At 34.7% G+C, this 19,139-nt stretch overlaps 1 protein-coding gene across 2 annotated transcripts in view; it reads left to right on the plus strand.

Annotated features, from left to right (window-relative positions):
- The window catches only part of LOC117170229 (protein AF-10-like), a 688,368-nt gene that overhangs the window by 363,921 nt on the left and 305,308 nt on the right, over positions 1 to 19,139 (plus strand). For both annotated transcript variants that reach the window (XM_033356851.1, XM_033356852.1), the window contains one exon: positions 12,935 to 13,272. In XM_033356851.1, the coding sequence (XP_033212742.1) occupies positions 12,935 to 13,272 (338 nt within the window). The remainder of the gene's footprint in view (positions 1 to 12,934; positions 13,273 to 19,139) is intronic.

Raw genomic sequence — 19,139 nt, forward strand, 5'->3', positions numbered from 1 at the left:
GACTAGTTTGCACTCTAACAATTTCACAAGTCGGATAGTGGCTCATTTCCACTAAATAAGATTTTTGTTGAGTAACGTGAACTCGAGAAAGTCGGAAAAATCGGAAAATTTGGATAAATTCCGGTAACCAAGCAAAACAATAAAAAAAAGAACGTGATATCGAACGCCATGATAAAGATCAAGAAGAAGCAGTTGGAGGATTAACTACATATCCTGATTGGCATTGTTGGTCGAATCAAAAGAACACGGAAAGTCAAAATAATAGGCGATCAAGAAGTTTCACTCTCCTACAGAGTCAGCAGCCGCTGAATAACAATGTTCAACCCGAAGATCTAAGAGGCCCGTTTTTAAATGCCACAAATCAATTTTCGCAACATGGAAATGAGTCTCAGGAAGTATTTCAGCAAAATATGTCGCAGGTCCTAGCAGCTATGACTAGACTTTTCGATCAAAACGCGACATTACTACAAAATTTGCCACAGAAGAACCAACCCGAAACATTTCATTACAATGTTATCCCAGACTTGTTGCATAATATTACGGACTTCAATGGACTGGAAGGGTCTTCAGAAGCAAGAGCGTGGTTAAAGCATTTGGAATCCATTGCTACGTTACATCGTTGGACTGTGGCTGTATCTTTTGAAACAACAAGAGCGCACCTAAATAAAGCAGCTAGAAACTGGTATCTGAGTCGAATTGATACTATTCAAAATTGGGCTCAATTCAGTCAGCAATTTAAAGCAACTTTTACGGTTAAAAAATCTTTAACTCAAAAATGGAAGGTAATGGAGCAGTGATGTCAGCGACATGGAGAAGATGTTCGAGAATACTTTTTTGAGAAGGTTCTACTCTGCAAAGAATTGGGATTTAGTTTAACTGAAACCAAGGCTCAACTGGCAGTTGTACTGTTGTCTCGTTACACGAGTTCCATAATCGCATCACGAACATATCTCGACCTTGACAATCTTCTTCAAAATATTTTAATGTTGGAGGATCTAAAGAATACAAGAAACCAGCGTTTTTCTTCAAGAGGTGAGAATTCTGGAGCAACTGATCAAAAGAAGGATAAAAATTTTTCTTCGAGTTTGATGCCGGATAAGAACGAAACTTCGACAGCGAGTTCAAAGGAGAGTAACTACGTTAGAGGGATTTGGGGAAAAAAATCAAGTCCGAGTGCAGGTTCGGAGCGTGCGTGTTTTATATGTAATGCGACTAATCACTACGCAAAAGAATGTCCTGTGAAACGCGAAATTAAATGTTTTCGTTGCAACGAGACAGTTCACTTCGCAAAAGATTGTACTAGGTCTAAGAAACTCGACGAAGGTAAGATAAATGTTATTACTTTTAATTGCGATCCATCTCAGAAAAAGTATTTAAAGAATGCTTTAATTAATGATGTGATTGTCGATTCTCTGGTAGATCATGGATCTCCAGTGTGTACCATAAAATCTTCTGTTATGCTTAATCCCGGTTTTGAATTTTTGAAACGTCTAAATGAATTGATAAATTTTGGAAGCATTGAAGCCACGAAGCGCTTCTCCAGGTATAATAAAGGCCAATGTAAAGGTTGACGAGTTCTCAGCTAATAACATTTGTTTCAAAGTGGTGCCAGATAACGCAACTAATGATCACGTAATCATCGGTACATCTTTTACTGAATTGCCTCATTTTGCATTTTATCAATTCGATGGTAAAATAACTTATTGTCATGCAAATAATTTTCCATTTGCTAAAGAATCAAACATCGAGTCAATCCTTGAAGAGTTGAGACCAACTGTTAACGAAAAAGTTAGGATTCGTCTGAGATCGATTAATTTGATTAATGTACTAGTCGGTGATTGTGAGTTACTGTTGCTTTATGAAAATACAATTGATAAAGAGATTAAATTATCGAAAGTGAAAATTCTTGCGGATAAGATTTTGACATTAAAGAAATTCCAGAATTGGAACCTAGATTTGAGCCAGCTATCAAGTCAGAGGTTCAAACACACGAATCGTTATCTGAGGCCGAATCGAAAGAGATTGTTGATCTTTTAAATTCTAAACGTCGAGCAATTGCTAAAGAGGGATTAGCTGGGTAAGTATGTAAAAATGCCCTTGAGCCTTATCCAACCGGACTTGGTTCCCGAAAGTTTCAGCCTTTTAATCTTGAAGATGACCTTTCAAGGTCACGTTTTTTATTTTCCAGTTTTTTGCGTATATCTAGGATTCTTTCAAACGGATTTTAAATCACCTGGGGTCAAATGAAAGATCTCTTAAAATTACATTTCATAAATTTTTCCGACCATTTTTGGCGGGACATTCAAATTTTGACAAACATTCAAATATTTTAAGTCGAATTTCCTCGAAAACAAAAATACATACATTAACGAAAGATTTACACAGATTGCTTACATATCAAGGATTTATGATGAATTTTTTGAGATTTTTCGAAGTGGTGGAACATGGTAGAAAAAATTTAAAAACGTATTATCATACGAATATCGGACTTCGAAGACCTTACATGACTATTAAAAAAATTATACAAGTGACCTTTTCGCCTTTTACCATAAAAATAGTCGTATAGAATGTTCCCAAAATTACTAATATAGACAACTTATTAGTTTACACTACCCTATCGATAGAAATCTCAGAGTATATGCTAGATTTTTAAGGCACTGAGAAGCTCTGAGAAATTCTCCGCAAGCACTCAGGTAGATATATTTAAAGGTCCAGGTAGCTCCTTTAAATTTTTTAAAGGCTTTAAAATGTACTTTCCGAAATTGAAATAAAAATACGATCATAAATAACAAGCAGAGAGGCTGAAATTGAAATAAGAATTCGATCATAAATATCAAGCAGATAGGCTATATCAATAGAGTAGCCAACACTCAAGGGTCCTTTGTTAAGCCTTCAGGTTAAAGTTTAGAAATACATTTTTTTAAATTTCATAGTAAACAGCCAAAAACATAATAATTCGGAATCTACGGGTTTCGACGATTTCAGATATGTAACTTTTTTTTAAATGTTTAAAATTGGAATTAATACAACGTTTCTCGTAAATGAAATGACATACGCCGAAAAAGACAAAATTTGTTAATTCAACTAGAAAATTGTATATTAGTATATAAATTATAATTATAAATAAGTATAATGAGAAAATTCATCAATTAAAAAAAAGTGTTAATAATTTGAAGAGAAGTTTAAAAAGGGAAAGTCGGGTTAGCGACGGTGAACTACTGTAAATAACTCTGCCCGCCCGGTACGTGATGAATACAAAAGGAACATTATATTACCGTCGCATCACTCTTAAAAGGACCACTAAAAGGACCTTTAAAAGGACCCAAATCTCTCTGACTTTCTCAGAGACTAAATCATTTAAATCGAACCTGAAAATAGTCTCAAAACGGCCAGGCTATTTCGCCTAAGAATTCTCTGAGATTTCTATCGGTAGGATAAATTCCGCTAATTGCCATATTTCTTGTAGTATATAAGGCCACTTGAGATTACCAATTTCTTCAAGAATATACGAATTATGATATGATAAAGCTCTTTTAGGGATAGTTGAGGCATGCTTTCCCCTCGAATGGTCGACGCTGTACCGGAATCTTAATATTTTTATGGGTCCCGAAAAGCTTCAATTGTATAATTTCTGATTACTTACTTTGTTTATGAAAATTGTAAAGTTTATAGGTTTGAAAATAAATACTATGACTTTACCAAAAATTTACAATTTTTGTATAATCGGTGCTTTCACTATTCTTTATTAAATCCTTTTGCAATTAAAATTATGATTTTAAAATCGCACCAACTCAAGCCAATCAAATTCAGTAATAGATTAGTTAAGGTAGAGCGGCACCAATCAGATTTGGAGTACCCATGTCTCCTTTTTCCTTATGAATCTCTATGTTTAAAGACTAGGATTTACGCTTGACCATAATTTAACAAAAATTTTCGGAACGCTTTAAGATCTCTCAAGGAGCTGAACTCAAGATTTCAAAATGTACATTTAGCTGTAAAAAAATGGGAAGAATTTTAGCTCTAATTGATGTCCATGATGTACCTTGTTTATATGAGAAGAATGTTTTTATATTTAAAATAAATCAAACCTACATCTGAAGTACTTTGTTTTCGCGTCTTCGAGATCGCATCGATCGACCTATTGTGGAATCGTTTATAACCTACTACTGGTACAAATATATGAAGTTTAAAAAAAAGGTTTATTCTGTTTATATGAGAAAAATTATATTGCTTATCATATTTATATGAGGAAAACTTTGTTAATATTTGGAATACAACTGTACTGTATATTATGTATTTGTGTTTTCGAAAAACATGAATTGACATATAAAGCAACCTTTCATGACCTTTCACGACCTACCAATACCATTTTATTAAACAAAAGCATTTACTTTGTTCATGAGAGGAAAACTTTTTTTATATCAGAAATATAACAGTACTGTATTTGATGTAATTGCTAGTGCCTTTGAGACACGTTGATTGATCTATTAACGAACCTTAGATGACCTTTCATAATCAGTCAATAGCAACTTCTAAAGTTTGTTTTTGAATCAGATATTGTTTATGTAAGTAAAACTTTTTAAAAATTTGGAATATAACCCTATCGTAAGTTAAAAGCTTTTTCGTCATAACAAATACATTCATTGACCTTTCGATGATTTCTTTGATTTTTTGAAAGTTTTCCTACCTTTAGAAAACTTAAAAAATTCAAGAAATTATTAAGATGAAAAAGAATTCATATTTTTAAAAACTCTCATATTCCATGATAATAAGTAACTGTTCTATTAGTCAAATACTTAGTTTTAAAAAATATATTATAAATAGTAGTGTCAAAAATCCACGTAATCGTCAGTTAGTCGTTTGAACTAATTGAGTGATCGCCAGCCCAGTCATCTCGCTGGTTAATGAATGTTAAGTTTAAAGGCTACGAATGCCTGATTTTCTATTTCAATTGAAACTATGAGGAAATTGTAGGTTATTAATGTAAAATGATATTTTTAAACGTGTTCTTAATTTTTTTAGATAAATATGTGCTTATTAAACCTATGTTGTGAGAGTTGTCAAATTCCTGGATTTTCCAACCGTAATAAATCTAAGTTTCTGATTGGTTACTCTCGTTGGTGATAACTAGGTGAATGTTGAAGTTGTCAATACTAAGTAATCGCAATGCCAATTAAATGTTAAATAATTGGTAAAATTTCATTTTAATGATCGTTTCATAAATAAAGATTAACAGGTCACGCGACCACAATGCGAAATTTTCTATGTTGTATGTTAAAAACTATTATATAAAATTCCTATTATAATTTCTTTTTGTGTGTACCTTGGTTTGGCACTGCTTATTCAGATATTGCAAAATAATGTTCACATTTTATTTTTCCTGATCCTAATAGGACATTGCCATAATCGCGCTTCGCGCTCTACTGTTAGATTGTACAGGCTATAATTTTTAAAAGTGTCTGCTTATCGAAAAATTCGGCTAAAATAGTTTTAAAATATATTTGGCATTTAGTGAAAATTTTTGGATTTATGAAAAAAATAATTTTTTCTATTTTTTGAAGATTTTCAAATATTTGAAAAGTATATAACTTTTCTAATTTTCATCAAAATTAAAATATTTATTTGGATAATTTGCAAGTCTTTTATTCACCTATAAGAAACTTTGACATCAATTTCTAAAATTTAAAGAAGAAAAATTTCAAAATTTTGAAAATGCTCTCAATTTCGTAATTTTAGTTGGAAATGTCTGATTAACGAACTTAACCTTCATTCTGGGGACCTTCAGAAGTGTATAAAATGCTGACTCGATTGGACAAATCCTTCAAAAGTTAGCGTGGCTACAACATTCAGGTAACCATACATACAGGCATACAGACTGATAGACATCGACAATATTTCATGATTTTCGGATTATGTGCGTGCCGAAACGTAAAGATCAATTAAAAACCAGAGATCGAAAATTTGGGCGATTACATTATACTCTCATGAATGAGAATTTAATAAACACAGATGCCCAAATAATGCATTTGTTTGTTAAATTTGTTTTAAAAAAGCATGCAATATTTCAACTCATCATGAATTTTGTTAAAATTGGTATGAAGATCCCAATTAAGGCCAGGTTCCTCCAAAAAATAAGTTTTTAAAAAAAATTCCATTTATTGTTAAAACAATATTTAAAAATTAATTTTTTTTACAGATGAAAGTGCATATATTAAACTACTTAAAAACATTTTTTTTTATTATTCTGGCGGCTCCGAAGACAGCTGCTCAAACTCGTCTGATTTGTTGGTGACTGTCATCATTTCTTGGAAACGAATCATATGAAAGCAAAAAGCAAAACAGTTTCATATTCTGTATCAAATTGTCTCTGGTCGGAACCACAATGAAATATTTCCACCAGAAAATAAACAAAATGGCGTACTTTATAATTTTCGACCATAGAGAGATATCTAAAGAGTAAAATGCCGTTTGGTTTATGATGATAAGTGCAATAATTTTGAATTACGAGTGACACTCAGTTGAAAAAATGTGGTTTCGAGAAAAAGCCGATTCAAGTTTTTATTCGTGAAAAATCGTGAAAAAAGGTGAATTTTACTCACATATCAATTCCAGCTTCGTACACAACTCCTTCTTGATCTCCGTAGACATCATTTTCAAGTATTCTTGCATTTCTAGTGGCAGTACGATTTTCTTTAGACGCTTCAGTGGCTTCAAGCTTGGCTCGTTCAACACGCTTGTCGTTGGCCTTATCAGCGAACTGCCTTGCTTGGACGCACACCGTCCTCCCTTATCTCTACCTACTTCTCAGTCGCGCATACTTTCGGCAATAATTTTAAATCATTTCTAAGAGAATTTTCTAGCAATTTATGGAAAAAGAAAATTTTCGATTTTTTGAAAATTGTTTGGAGGAACCTGGCCTTAAAAGTCTGAAATCGAAAAAAAGAAGAATTTTTCCCTCGACAGACGTCCTAGTAATGCACTTTTTTATTAAATTTGTTTAGTAAAAATCATAAAATTAATTTAAAAATTATGAATTTTGCTGAAGTTATCGTTAAGTTTCTAATTTAAAAATTTGGCATAGAAAAAAAACGAATTTTTCTGTCAACAAATGCCTGATTAATGCGTTTGTTTATTTTTTTTTAGATCATAAAATTGATCAACGGATGCAAATATTCGGGACCAATTTCCTGAACAGAGAAAATTGAAGCCGTCGAAAAATCGAAGAGTTTTAGACATACTACGATTTAGCGACACAATTGAATTAATAAATAATTAGAGAATTTAATAAAGAATCCCTTTTTAGTCAAAAAAATTGTTTTGGAAAGATAAAGAACGTCTTAAAAGTGAAATTACGTTACAGGTTATATATGTATATGTATACTGTGAACATATAATCGTACGTCCTAAAATAGAGGAAACGAAACAAAGGAATCATCAGGACAGTTAATGCATGTTCTTGTAGGTGAATATAAAGCCTCAAGATAATCTTTAAATATTAAAAAAGTAAATTTTATCATTTTTTGTGCACTACACAGAAATTAATAATTTAAATAATCTTAAATAAAATTAAACTTTCATTGTGTTGACACCACTCATCTGAATAGTTGCAGCAATTTCTAGAGTAGTTTTACATTGGCTGAGATTGAAATTTACCATTTTTTACTTTGACATATTTTATCATTTGTGTTGCATAATTGTTGACGTCTTAAAAGTAGAGGTGTGCAGTCGTTTATTCGGATTTTTAATATAAATTTAGAAACGCTTGGAACATTAGATTTTCTTAGTTAGAAAAAAATTCAACTGTACATAAAACCAACTTGAGTTCCTTGGATTATTCTAATTTTAAAAATTAAAATAACTTCTAGTATTTGGTAAAAAAGTGAATTCATAAGTCAAGTTCCAAGCGTGTCTAAAATTGTATTGAAAATTCGAATGAACGAGTGCACACCTTTACTTAAAAGGTTAAAAGATAACTCTCAAAGTATACCAATTGAACTTGGCAACTAGTTATAAAGTACAAACATGGCGCTTTAGCAATTCTATATAATATAGTAACTTAGAAAAAACGATTTTTGGTGAAATGCTAATTCGAAAAAGACGAGATTACGACGAGTGGCGTTTCGCGTAAATAAATTTTAGTAAATGCGGCTATTGAGAAAAATAAAAATGATTATAAGTGGTGATTCACAAAAAGATAGAGTAAGGAAAATGCTAATTTGGAAAAAATATAATTGTGGAAAATGACAATTCGAGATTATGTCAAATAGTAATTTGGAAAATTGAAAATTAGGCCGAATGATAATTCGAAAAAATCAAATTATATGAAGAACGCATTAGAATTATGTGTGCGCAAGTTATTTCAATGGTTTTTTCTGTCAAATTCAAACGTTGTTTAGAAAAACTTAGAAAAACCTTAATCATTGAAATCGTACTGCCGGGCATGGATTCGCGGGTAATGTCGAAAGTTTTTCGTGATCCACCCACGCCTTGTTTCGCTTAGGATAGACGTACAATAATTTTTTTTCATAGCCCAATATTATTTGATTATCGGGTCTCTGTAGAGATTGACAAAATATTTCTCTTTCCAAAATTAAAAACAAAGCACTTAGGGGGACTCGGCAATGACTCCTCTAAAAAAAGAATCTTCTGAGAAGATGGAAATTACCGAAGGTCCTTAGAGCAAACTTTGGAATCTCTAAGTGGGGAGCCATCAGGACTACAATGAGGCCCGATTTTGATAGCAGCATACCAAATAAAATCAGGGAGCAGAAGAAGAATCGGCTGTGAGGTCATACAGTCTCTTATAGCGAGATCATTTAAAGTCACCTGAAAGTAGCTGTATTCACCGAGAGGTTTCCAGTAACTAAATTCGATCATGAGAAATCATCCTAAGATTTGAAGATTCCTGCTTAAAAAATGATGCTTTTATCGTCATCTATTCCGAAGAAGTGTCCTGATTTTGACTCATTAAAGCTATTGGCTAAGCTCAAACTGACAGTCGAGTGTCTCGAGAAGGTTGACTGCAGGCCTCACTATAGTTTGAAGGGGATCAGTGTGAAGTTCCTCTCTAAAAACAAAGTTAAACTCGAAGAAAGAGCTCCGGATATGTTTTTGGAAGTGGTGAAGAAAAGAATTGGAAGTTAAAATGGAAACTAGATAGCTCCCTTCCAGTCTGGATTTTATATAAATAAACTTTATGTCAGAGGCGATATTTATTGAATTTTTAAGGCTCTTTTCTAGAGATTTGGTAGAAATAAAGCTCGACCACCATTTAGGAGAGGCGCCATCCTACGTTATTTTACTCGGTGTACCTACCATTTGACTCTCAGGACCCACCGCCATCTGAGGAATAGAGAAATCTGTTCGAGTACTGCTGTGTTCAAGGACGGCTATTCCTCGTCGTCAGTGATGCTAACGTACATCATTCGGCTTGGGGTAGGAAGGAGACCCATCACAGAGGTGAGTCTTTATTATATTAGCTTTTTAGTACTGAATTAACTTGATTGAATCAGGATAATGCACCTACCTTCATGACATCTAAATGCCGTAAGGTAATTGATTTCACCTTATGTGCCTTATTTTGCATCATGATACTTATAGAGGGGATCTGAGTACGGATGCAGCCTGGTGGAATTCTACACCTGAGAACCTGAAAAAGAATACATGATGCCTTTTTAACAGGGCTAGAAAAATATGAATTTGGACTTTTACAGGGCAACCTTAACAAGATATAATAATGAGATGCAAAATGCCGTAAGGAACTTATAGATGGTATATTGTCAGAGAATCAAGAATATATCTGACACTGCTCGAATCGAGAGAACATTCAGTGGTAACTCATTATGTCATCTGAAAGCATTAATATTGTCTTCGGCCCAAATGGCAGATATAACTAATGAAATCCTAGAGCACCTAATGATGTTACACTTTCAAGGCTTGTCGTTGGATTACACGAATGAGGGGGCGGCCCGTGAGTCGTTTCCCTTGGGAGGACGAACTTTTAAAGCCAGACTGAAAGATTGGAAAGTATCCTGTCATATTATTATCACTCATTCAAAATTTAGATGGGCAGTGAAAAAATTCAAACCATTTAAAGCTGAAGGAGATGATAAAATATTTCCTGCGTTAATTCAAGAAGGATTCCAGTCCTCGGTGGGTCCATTGTGAGGCATCTCTCGGGCATGCTTAGGAATAGGATACACCCCGGTAGCATAGAGAAAGGTTCAGGCAAGCTTCATTCGAAAGCCGGGTAAGTATACCTACTATGAGACAAAATCCTTTAAACCGCTGAGCTTGACATTGTTAATGGTGAATAAACTAGAAAAATCAGTGGACCTTTACTTGAAAAAGAAAATTCTAACGGAAAATACTCCTCCATAGGAATCCGTTTGCCTCTGAGAAAGCAGATCTACTGTACACTCGCTCTATGTGTTTACCTCTTGCATTAATAGTGCAATGCATGTAGGGACCGTTGTTTGTCCGTCAATCGGGACAAGAAGGATTTCGTGCATTTTACAAGAAGAAGGAACCTTACTGGCCTTAGAAATATTAAATTCTACGGTAGGGAAGTCGAATTCTCAAAATCCGCAAAGTATTCAGGAGTAGTATTACGCTCTAAATAATCTGCAGACTTGGGCTTGGAACTCAGGATTACTTACTGGTTATAATGAGACACATAATAGTTTATGCATCAAAAAGCTGATTTCCAAGAACTGAACAGCACTATAAAACAATTGGAAATCATCAAAACGAATTTTCGCTTAACGATCACTTGTACTATGAAAACAGCAACAACATCAGCTCTTAAGGTCATTCTGCACATTCTGCTGTAGCACCTTTTCTTGAGGCAGATTGCCTCAGTGATTTTGAGGTGACATATCTACATGATATCAGCAAGCACATGTTAGGCGAGGATAATATTCTCGCTATGAAAACTGATTTGATGTGAGGATATTATCCTGCATAAAATCCTTAAAGATAATCCTTCCTTAAAGGGAAGAATAGCATGATGAAGGAAAAAGACAAGAATTATTTACAACCAGGAGGTCTCGTCTTGTACACAGATGGCCTTAAAGACACTTGTGGAACAAGGGCTGGAATCTATAAAAAGAAGCACAGGGATGAGAAAGAAACAGCACTGGGCACATTCCCTTGAGCCTATCATGGACTTGCTCCATTGAATGTTCCAATTTGGACGAACTTGAGGATACGTATTTGTAATTTTGATTTGAATATTCCCAGAATATTCCATACAATTCCACTTTGACAGAAAGTTGAATTTGATTCCCTGTACGTTATCCATGCTTGAAAATTTGTATTAGGGGCAGGGGGAGGGTTGGCATGAGAAAACCGAATCCGACGTTTATTTTACGATATAATGAAGTTGTCATGCACTTCCCATACAAAAATAAGCTGAAATCAGCAGTTTACTATACGTGCAAAATTCGATTTTTCTATGTCTTTCCTTTCTCTTGAAAATGTGTGTTGGGAGATTTTTCTGAACGAGAAAACCGAATCTGATGTTTATTTCCAGATAAAATTTACTTTTGAATCATTTTCCAAACAAAAATTTGCGATAATCAATCATGTTTTTTTTATGTACTAATCACAGTGTTATAATAAGTAAAAAGGGCCTATATTGCCCTCAAAACACATAGTAACACTGCTAGTGTGTTATTATGTGTTTGTAGAATATTCTAGGAATTTATAGAATGTTTATAGAAATTAATAGAATGTTCTAGAAATTTCGGGAAATATTCTATTTTACAATAAATAAATCTTTAATGAAAAAACAAAAAATTGAAATCGGACATTCATAGTGAATGATTGATTCTAGCAAATTTTGGCTGGAGGTAATTTGGCTGAAAAACTGTAACCCTTATTGATGGATCCTTGTAAGAGGAATAATGAACTCTTAAACATTGAAAGAATGCAGAATTATGTCGTTGTAGAAATGCTTTATTTTCTTTTAGGGGAACATGATGACTGAATACAACCCTCGTTGATGAAAGTGTGATTTTCGTCAGGACACAGCTCTTAGAATAACTTGGGGATTGTTTTGCAAGCTCTGATTATATTTACGCTGAGTTTTCCTCCAGTAACTGGTCTTCCTCGGTCTTTAAGATCCTAGTCTTTAACGCAAAATCTCTTATACCATTTTTACACGTTTTATAAATTATTAAGTTTTCATCAAAAGCAGCCCAAATCATTTGAGTGGCCTGAGTGACATACTTCCCTGGTTGAAATGCGAAAAAAATGCAGTGCCTAATATTTTCCTTAGAAGTTATACATCAAGTTATGTGTCGTTTTAAAAACGTTAAAGAATGCGCTTTAAAAATTTTGTAACGGCGTAAAGATACTCGCTTGTTAAGTTATTTAAAAGATCAAATAAAGAAAGACGCCGAATTAACTTGTGGGTCCAAAGAGATGTTGCCAATTTCCAAGATGCCATAAGTCTTGAATTTTGTAATTTCTTCTGATTTCGATAATCCTGCAGCAATTTTTTGAAATGGGCATTGATTTAATATTTTACATCGAGTTCGCATTTGGGTTCAGGATCGACTATATTTGTCCTGAAACAACAAGGTAGCCTCGAAATGAACCCTGTGGGAAGTATTATTTCTCTTATTAATTCAAAAGCGGGGTCCCCGAAAAGGCACTCTAATCGCTCCGAATAAAACTTGTGCCAGATAATTAATTCCAACCCGATTATGTTTTTGTTACGTATGTTATAACGTAAATAAATTTAAACCCTTCATAAATAGTTGATACAGTTTTCATTTGGTGGGAATTCATTTTTGGAAAGGTGTAAAATTCTCTTGGATTTTGAAGAAGGAGAGAGGGAAAAAGAGAGGGAGGAAGACCCTACTTTATTTTTATGATATTAACGTAGTTTGTTCAAATAATGTGCTAATATGTTTAAATTTCATTACAGTTAAAATCGGATGATTCACCGATTCAGTCGATTCCAAGTGCACCTTTATTGTTGGATGAAGCAACTACTATTCCTATAAGTATGTCGATAACGCAATTGCAAACATCTGTTCTCACGCAGTCATTCAGCACTATGTCGAATAGTATAGTTGTTTCTGTTCCACTCACTGCAACTTCTCTTCCAAATTTCGAAGAAAGTACTGTAAGAAGTTCTCCAACGTTGTATCAACAACTGCAGCAAAGTTTGGTCACTGCAGCTGTGAGTTTAGAAACTAGAACCAGTGTAATACCGAATGTTGATCAATATGCTGAGGAAGAAGTATTATCAAAGCTATCTCGGTAAGTTACTTATTTAATTTATATATTGTTTTAGTCAGTGTTAACGATAACGATCTTAAAGGAATGTAAGACTTACCAAATTAACAATTTAGCCGTGAGACTTCGATGCCAGAAGTCCGTTCGACGTCTCTTGCTACCATGTGAGATAGACAACGAGGTTGCGATTAAATTCGTTTGTGTCCCCAATGATAACTTTTTTGTTGAAATTTTAGTAAAGAATAAGAAACATAAAAACGGAGATATTATCCTATTTCGGATTTTAATAATTGAAAAAAAATATGAGGCCAATCAAGCAGAAATAAACTTTTTTGTAAATTATTCAAAACAAAAAATAGACTTTTAACCTCCGTTTTCATGTTTATAAATATTCCACGCTCGATAATGTATTTACATCGCACTACGGATTCGGTCTTTGTATATTTCTCACATTTGTGCACAGACTTTTTTTAAGTTAAAGGTCTCACGAAACTATCACATAATTTTTAAAGCTAATAGTCTCACAAAACTTCGATTAATGAGGGGGAAGGCGATTAGTTTTAGCCGAGACTCATAGCTGGTTGGTATTTTATGTTGAGAAGGTCACCAACCTTCAGCAGTCTTATGTTAGATGGGAGTTCATATAAAAACCTGAGAACTTTAAAAAATACAATAGTAAAGATATTCTTCCTATGTCACTCTACGTATTTCTAATGTTTCTCATAGAAATAAGAAAAAACTGTCATGGTCGAAAGGGAAAAATAAACGAAATTCGCATTCTAATATATATGTATATATATTCTGAGATTCCGTCGATCCATCGTATTGAATCCATCTTCATTGGCTCCCCTAGCTCTAGAGTAGTCGGAATTGTTGATGGAACCATTGTCAGGAGCCCCGCGCTTTCTGTTATTCTGAACCGCACTTACTACAACTATGTTTGGTGTTGTCATTGCTGTTCCCACGAGAAACCAGGGAAAGGAGTTTGTCCATCCTTGTAGAGACCCGCATGCAAGGATAAGGCTGCGTACTCTGAGAGATCGCCCGGTATCCCAGAGTCACCGTTCTAGACACCTGACCCAGTTGCCATTCAGCTTTCGGCACGGTTTTCGCACCTCCGCTGGGGGGGGGGGGGGGGTTAATTCCTTCGGAATCACCCCTGGACAATTGTCCACGATTGCCTAATCATTTTTGTAACCATATTCAGCTAGAAACCTATCTGATACTATCTGATACTATCTGACACTAAGAAAAGTCTAGAGCGGAGTAAGAGGTGGGTCACGGAGAATCAACAGTTTTTCTCGGACCCATCTAGACTCTTCCAAGACCCTCCAGTTACGGTCGACTATCCGCCCAAACCAGAGGAGGTCGAAGTATTTTGGAGTGAAGTCGACGAAGTGCAGCATAGACTGGACGAAGACTCAAAGAACATAAATATCTTCAAGGAGCTGTGTGATGCCCTCATAATACCTGATGAAGAATGCCCATCCATCACTACTGAGGAGGTGAAACAAGTATTAAGAGCGATGAAGAACTATAGTATTACGCTCTGAAATTACAGGCCAATCACTTGTCTGAACACACTGTATAAGATATTCACAGCTATCCTAAATGATACGATTGTTCGGGCAATTGAACCTGCGTGGCAAGAGGTGCATAGAGAGATTGATGCCGCTTTTGAAAATCAGATTTACTATCTCATCTGGAAAAATCGTGTGACAACTAACAAGGTCACCTTTCAAAGAGTTGTCTTTTAGGGCGACATCATGAGCTCACTCCTCTTTTGCCTCACATTATTGCCACTATCTCTAGCACTTCGTTATTCCGACGTTTACTTTTGCGGTAAACGTGCAGATCAAAAGTACAAGGTCACATATATAAAGGATACTCTCTGAAGCCGATACAAACTCTCATCCGGCAGATTTGGTCTTACGAACTGTCGGCAAGGAACAAAGTATCTGCAACGAACATGCTTGCCGTTCCGGTAGTACTCTATTCATGTGGAGTTCGTTTATAAAATTTTTGAGTAGAAAATGAAATGATTTTCATTTTTTTTGGTCCTCACTACGTCCAAACGGATTGAGATATCGTGTTCAGTATTTAGGAAGTTATGCAGAAAGCACTAAGGAACGTTTGTATACATCAGAATGTTTATAATTACGAAGAAAGTTTTTCTAGTAAAATACTACAGGAATAGGAAATAAACTTTTAAAGTCGATAAAGAAGATGCCTCGATTTAAAAAAATTGAGGAACGTCTTAGAATGTGATACTTGAAAATCCGTCCAAGTCCCATCTTGAGATATGTGCATCTTTAAAAAATAATTAAAATTTTTTAATGGTTATATATTCTTGTCGATTTTTTGTACTGGTGTGAAACAATTCTAAGAATAAAAATAAAATTTCGCCGGCGGGTGAAAGACAAGGCGAGTCCGACGCTGAGCCCCGCTGGTTGGTTCACTGTCGACAATACTTATCAGCTGATCGACTCAACGTCAAGAATTATGGAAGTTGATTGGAAAACTCCGACGAGTAAATTTTAGCACAATGCTGGTGTTGCTATGTCTCCAATTTGAAATTCATCTTTTATTTTTAGGACCAAAAAAATGAAAATAATTTTACACAAAAATTTCATGAACGAACTTAGTCACTTGATCTCGACTTTATCGATGTTTAAAGTTTCTTTTTTTCTCCGCTAGAAATCGCTAAAAATTCCCAAAAAATAATGATAGATTACGTGTGTGCAGATGCTACATTTTTTATTTGCAGCGAATGTGCAAATTTTATTGCTTATATTATTTTTTTCAAAGGTTCAGTCGATTTAGTCCAAAATTTGTGTCAGTGCTCAATATACGCGAATCAAAAAACCTGAAATGCATCAAACCAAACATTATCGGCGAAGTGCTATAACTCTAATGGTAATATTCTATTTCATCAATTTATAAATAAACTTTCTTTCAAACTATAAACATATTGATGTACACAAACGTTTTTTAGTGCTTTTTATTTAATCTGTCAAATTTTAAACACGATATCTCAATCCGCGTGGACACTGTGAAAACCAAAAAAATTGCTCATAACCGGGGACTAGTTTAGTCACGTGGTCACCGAAGAGCATGCCCTTAAAAGTTTATTTCCTATTCCTATAGTATTCTACTAGAAAACTTTCTTCGTAATTATAAACATTATGATATATACAAACGTTCCTTAGCGCTTTCTGAATAACTTCCTAAATCCTGAGCACGATAACTTAATCCGTTTGGACGTACTGAAGACCAAAAAAATGAAAATCATTTCGTTCTCTACACAAAAATTTTATAAACGAACTTTGCCCTTAAAATGGTCAGAAAGCATGAAGAAGTGGGCAAAGTAACGTTTCTGTACAAAACCGCAGAGGAGGCTGCTGAAACACTCGGACTTAACTTCAGTATTAAGGGTTAGCAAAATGCATCAAATCTTATCTATCTCGAGTACTCACTCCTGAAAGCCCGGATGAAGAAAGCACAAGAGAAAAACTTTCATGAACAGCTCCTCCATAAGAAGAAGCACGGTATCTTCCACAGAAATGTGGAGGATCAGTCAATGTCGTGTGAACTAACTTTTGCTTTTTTTAAATCAGCCGGATTGAAGTCTGGTACGGAGGGTTTCATTTTGGCATGCCAAGACAGTGTTATTTCCATCTTAACATACCGTCGCCACATTTTAAGCCAAGACATTCCCGATGATAGCTTCAGGGTGTGCCTTGCACACCCCGAGCATTTAGCTCACATACTATCTAGTTGTCCAACTCATGCGGGAACGACCTACTTCCAAAGGCACAATGCGGCACTAAGAGTGCTTTATTACCATCTCTGTCACTCTTACGGAATTAACCTTAATATTTCTCCCCTAAATGCTCCTAGGGAAATCGAGTCAAGTGTAGAGAATGAGAAGTGCCGCATATACTGGAACTTTATATTTTTAACAATTGTTTTTGTTGCACACTCGACGCCTGACATGGTTCATATTGACTTCGAGAAGCGACCCATGTTCGTTATCGAATTTTCGACACCAGATGAGAAAAACATTATAGCAAAGGAGAATGAAAAGAAAGAGAACTATAAAGACCTTATAATGGAGTTGCGACGATTGTGCCCGGAATATTCTGTTAAACTATCGTGATTATCTTCGGCACTCTTGGAGGTGCCGAGCTGTCACTGGTTAATAGCCTGAAAAGCATCCTTGCGTGAAAACAATATGCTACAATATTTGCTGGAAAAATTCAGAACGCGGTTGTCCTTGGATCGCTCTGTCTCCTCAAGGTGCACGAGACTTTTGCCGGATCCTCTTATTGATTCCGTTACAGACTGTAACCACCTATCTCGCGGTCGTGAATCGTGGCTATGGCTGATATTTTACCGCAATTTCCCTGGGATCGGGTGCAGTTTTTCAGATTAGCACCCGCTCCAGGAGAAATCCTGCCCTTGTCCTTATGACAAACTTTTAATTACACAGGCACCAAAGTTTTGGGGATTTTTTCTTTAGTTGTATCACATAGTACTGCTTTTTCTCTTTAATTTGAGAGTAGCAGAGCTCAATTACCATTTTTCTTTACCAAGTCACGCCAATTTGAGATTACGTGATATGTCCCATTATTTCTTCAGCATTTTCTCTAAATACTTTGTGGCAGACATTTTCTACTGGAATTTGTACTTGGGGGTGTTCAAGGTTGTTGAAATCCCAAAAATATTGTGGCTTCTGTACATAACCTCAAAAGTAGCCAAAAATGCAATTTTTTGGTTACATAACCTCAGACGTATTAAAAACCTTAACGCGATGGGCCAATTTTGACCCCGGATTCGGATTCTACGTAAAAAATTACTTCGGAAAGGACCCTCCACTTTCTAAAAACAACATATCTCGTAATTTCAAATTGGCGTAACTTGGTAAAGAAAAATGGTAATTGAACTCTGCGACTCTAAAATTAAAGATAAAGAGTAGTACTATATGATACAACTAAAGAAAGAATCCCAAAAAATGTTGTGTCTTCTGTGCATAACCTCAAATGTAGCCAAAACCGTCATTTTTTGGGTACATAACCTCAAATATCTTAAAATTCTGACGTAGTGGGCCAATTCTTATCCCGGATTCGAATTCAACGTAAAAAATTACTTCGGAAATGACCCTCCACTTCCTAACAACTGACATGAACCCGAACGTTTATTATAGTTTTCATCGTTGCGTTCGAAACTTCAAATGGATATAAGTGTAAAGAAAATATAGCTTATGTTACGCAGTAATGACAAATAATAAATGCATTTAATTAATAATAAAGTGAGACATGTAGACGGAGAAGGAATTGTACATTTTTTTCTGTTCCAATAACATTATGGAATGGCTGCTGTATGACAAATACTATAAAATAGTAATGATATTCGGCGCTTCCAGTGAGCAAAGAGTAAATTGTGTTTTACGCCTATTTGCGACATAAAAAAGGTATGTAAAAAAGGTAAAAAAGGTCTGAACATAACCTCGAAATAGAGACAGACCGGACCGGCATATTTATTATATTTCCGATTGATTATTCTTTAATGAAGAAATGCTTTTTGGTTTTGTATTTTTATTACTAACAGTCTCGGCAGTAATAATTTAAACAGGAATTACTTAATAATAATTTTAATAACTAACAAATTATTTCTGATTTTAATCATTGCAGATGAACTTGGTGCATTTCAGCTGGTGCAGTTCAGCTGGTGCATTTTAATCAACTTTATTTAAAAATCGTTATCTCTGCACCTTATCCCAAGATTGGAATTTGATCAGCCTAAAATGGATTCAGCAATATATAAAGAAGCGATATTTTATACCAGAATTTTTAATCCAATCTTTTTAGAAATTTCGTTATGTTTCAAAT

Source organism: Belonocnema kinseyi, chromosome 3 (genome assembly GCF_010883055.1).
Source record: "Belonocnema kinseyi isolate 2016_QV_RU_SX_M_011 chromosome 3, B_treatae_v1, whole genome shotgun sequence".
Taxonomy (NCBI): Eukaryota; Metazoa; Arthropoda; class Insecta; order Hymenoptera; family Cynipidae; genus Belonocnema; species Belonocnema kinseyi.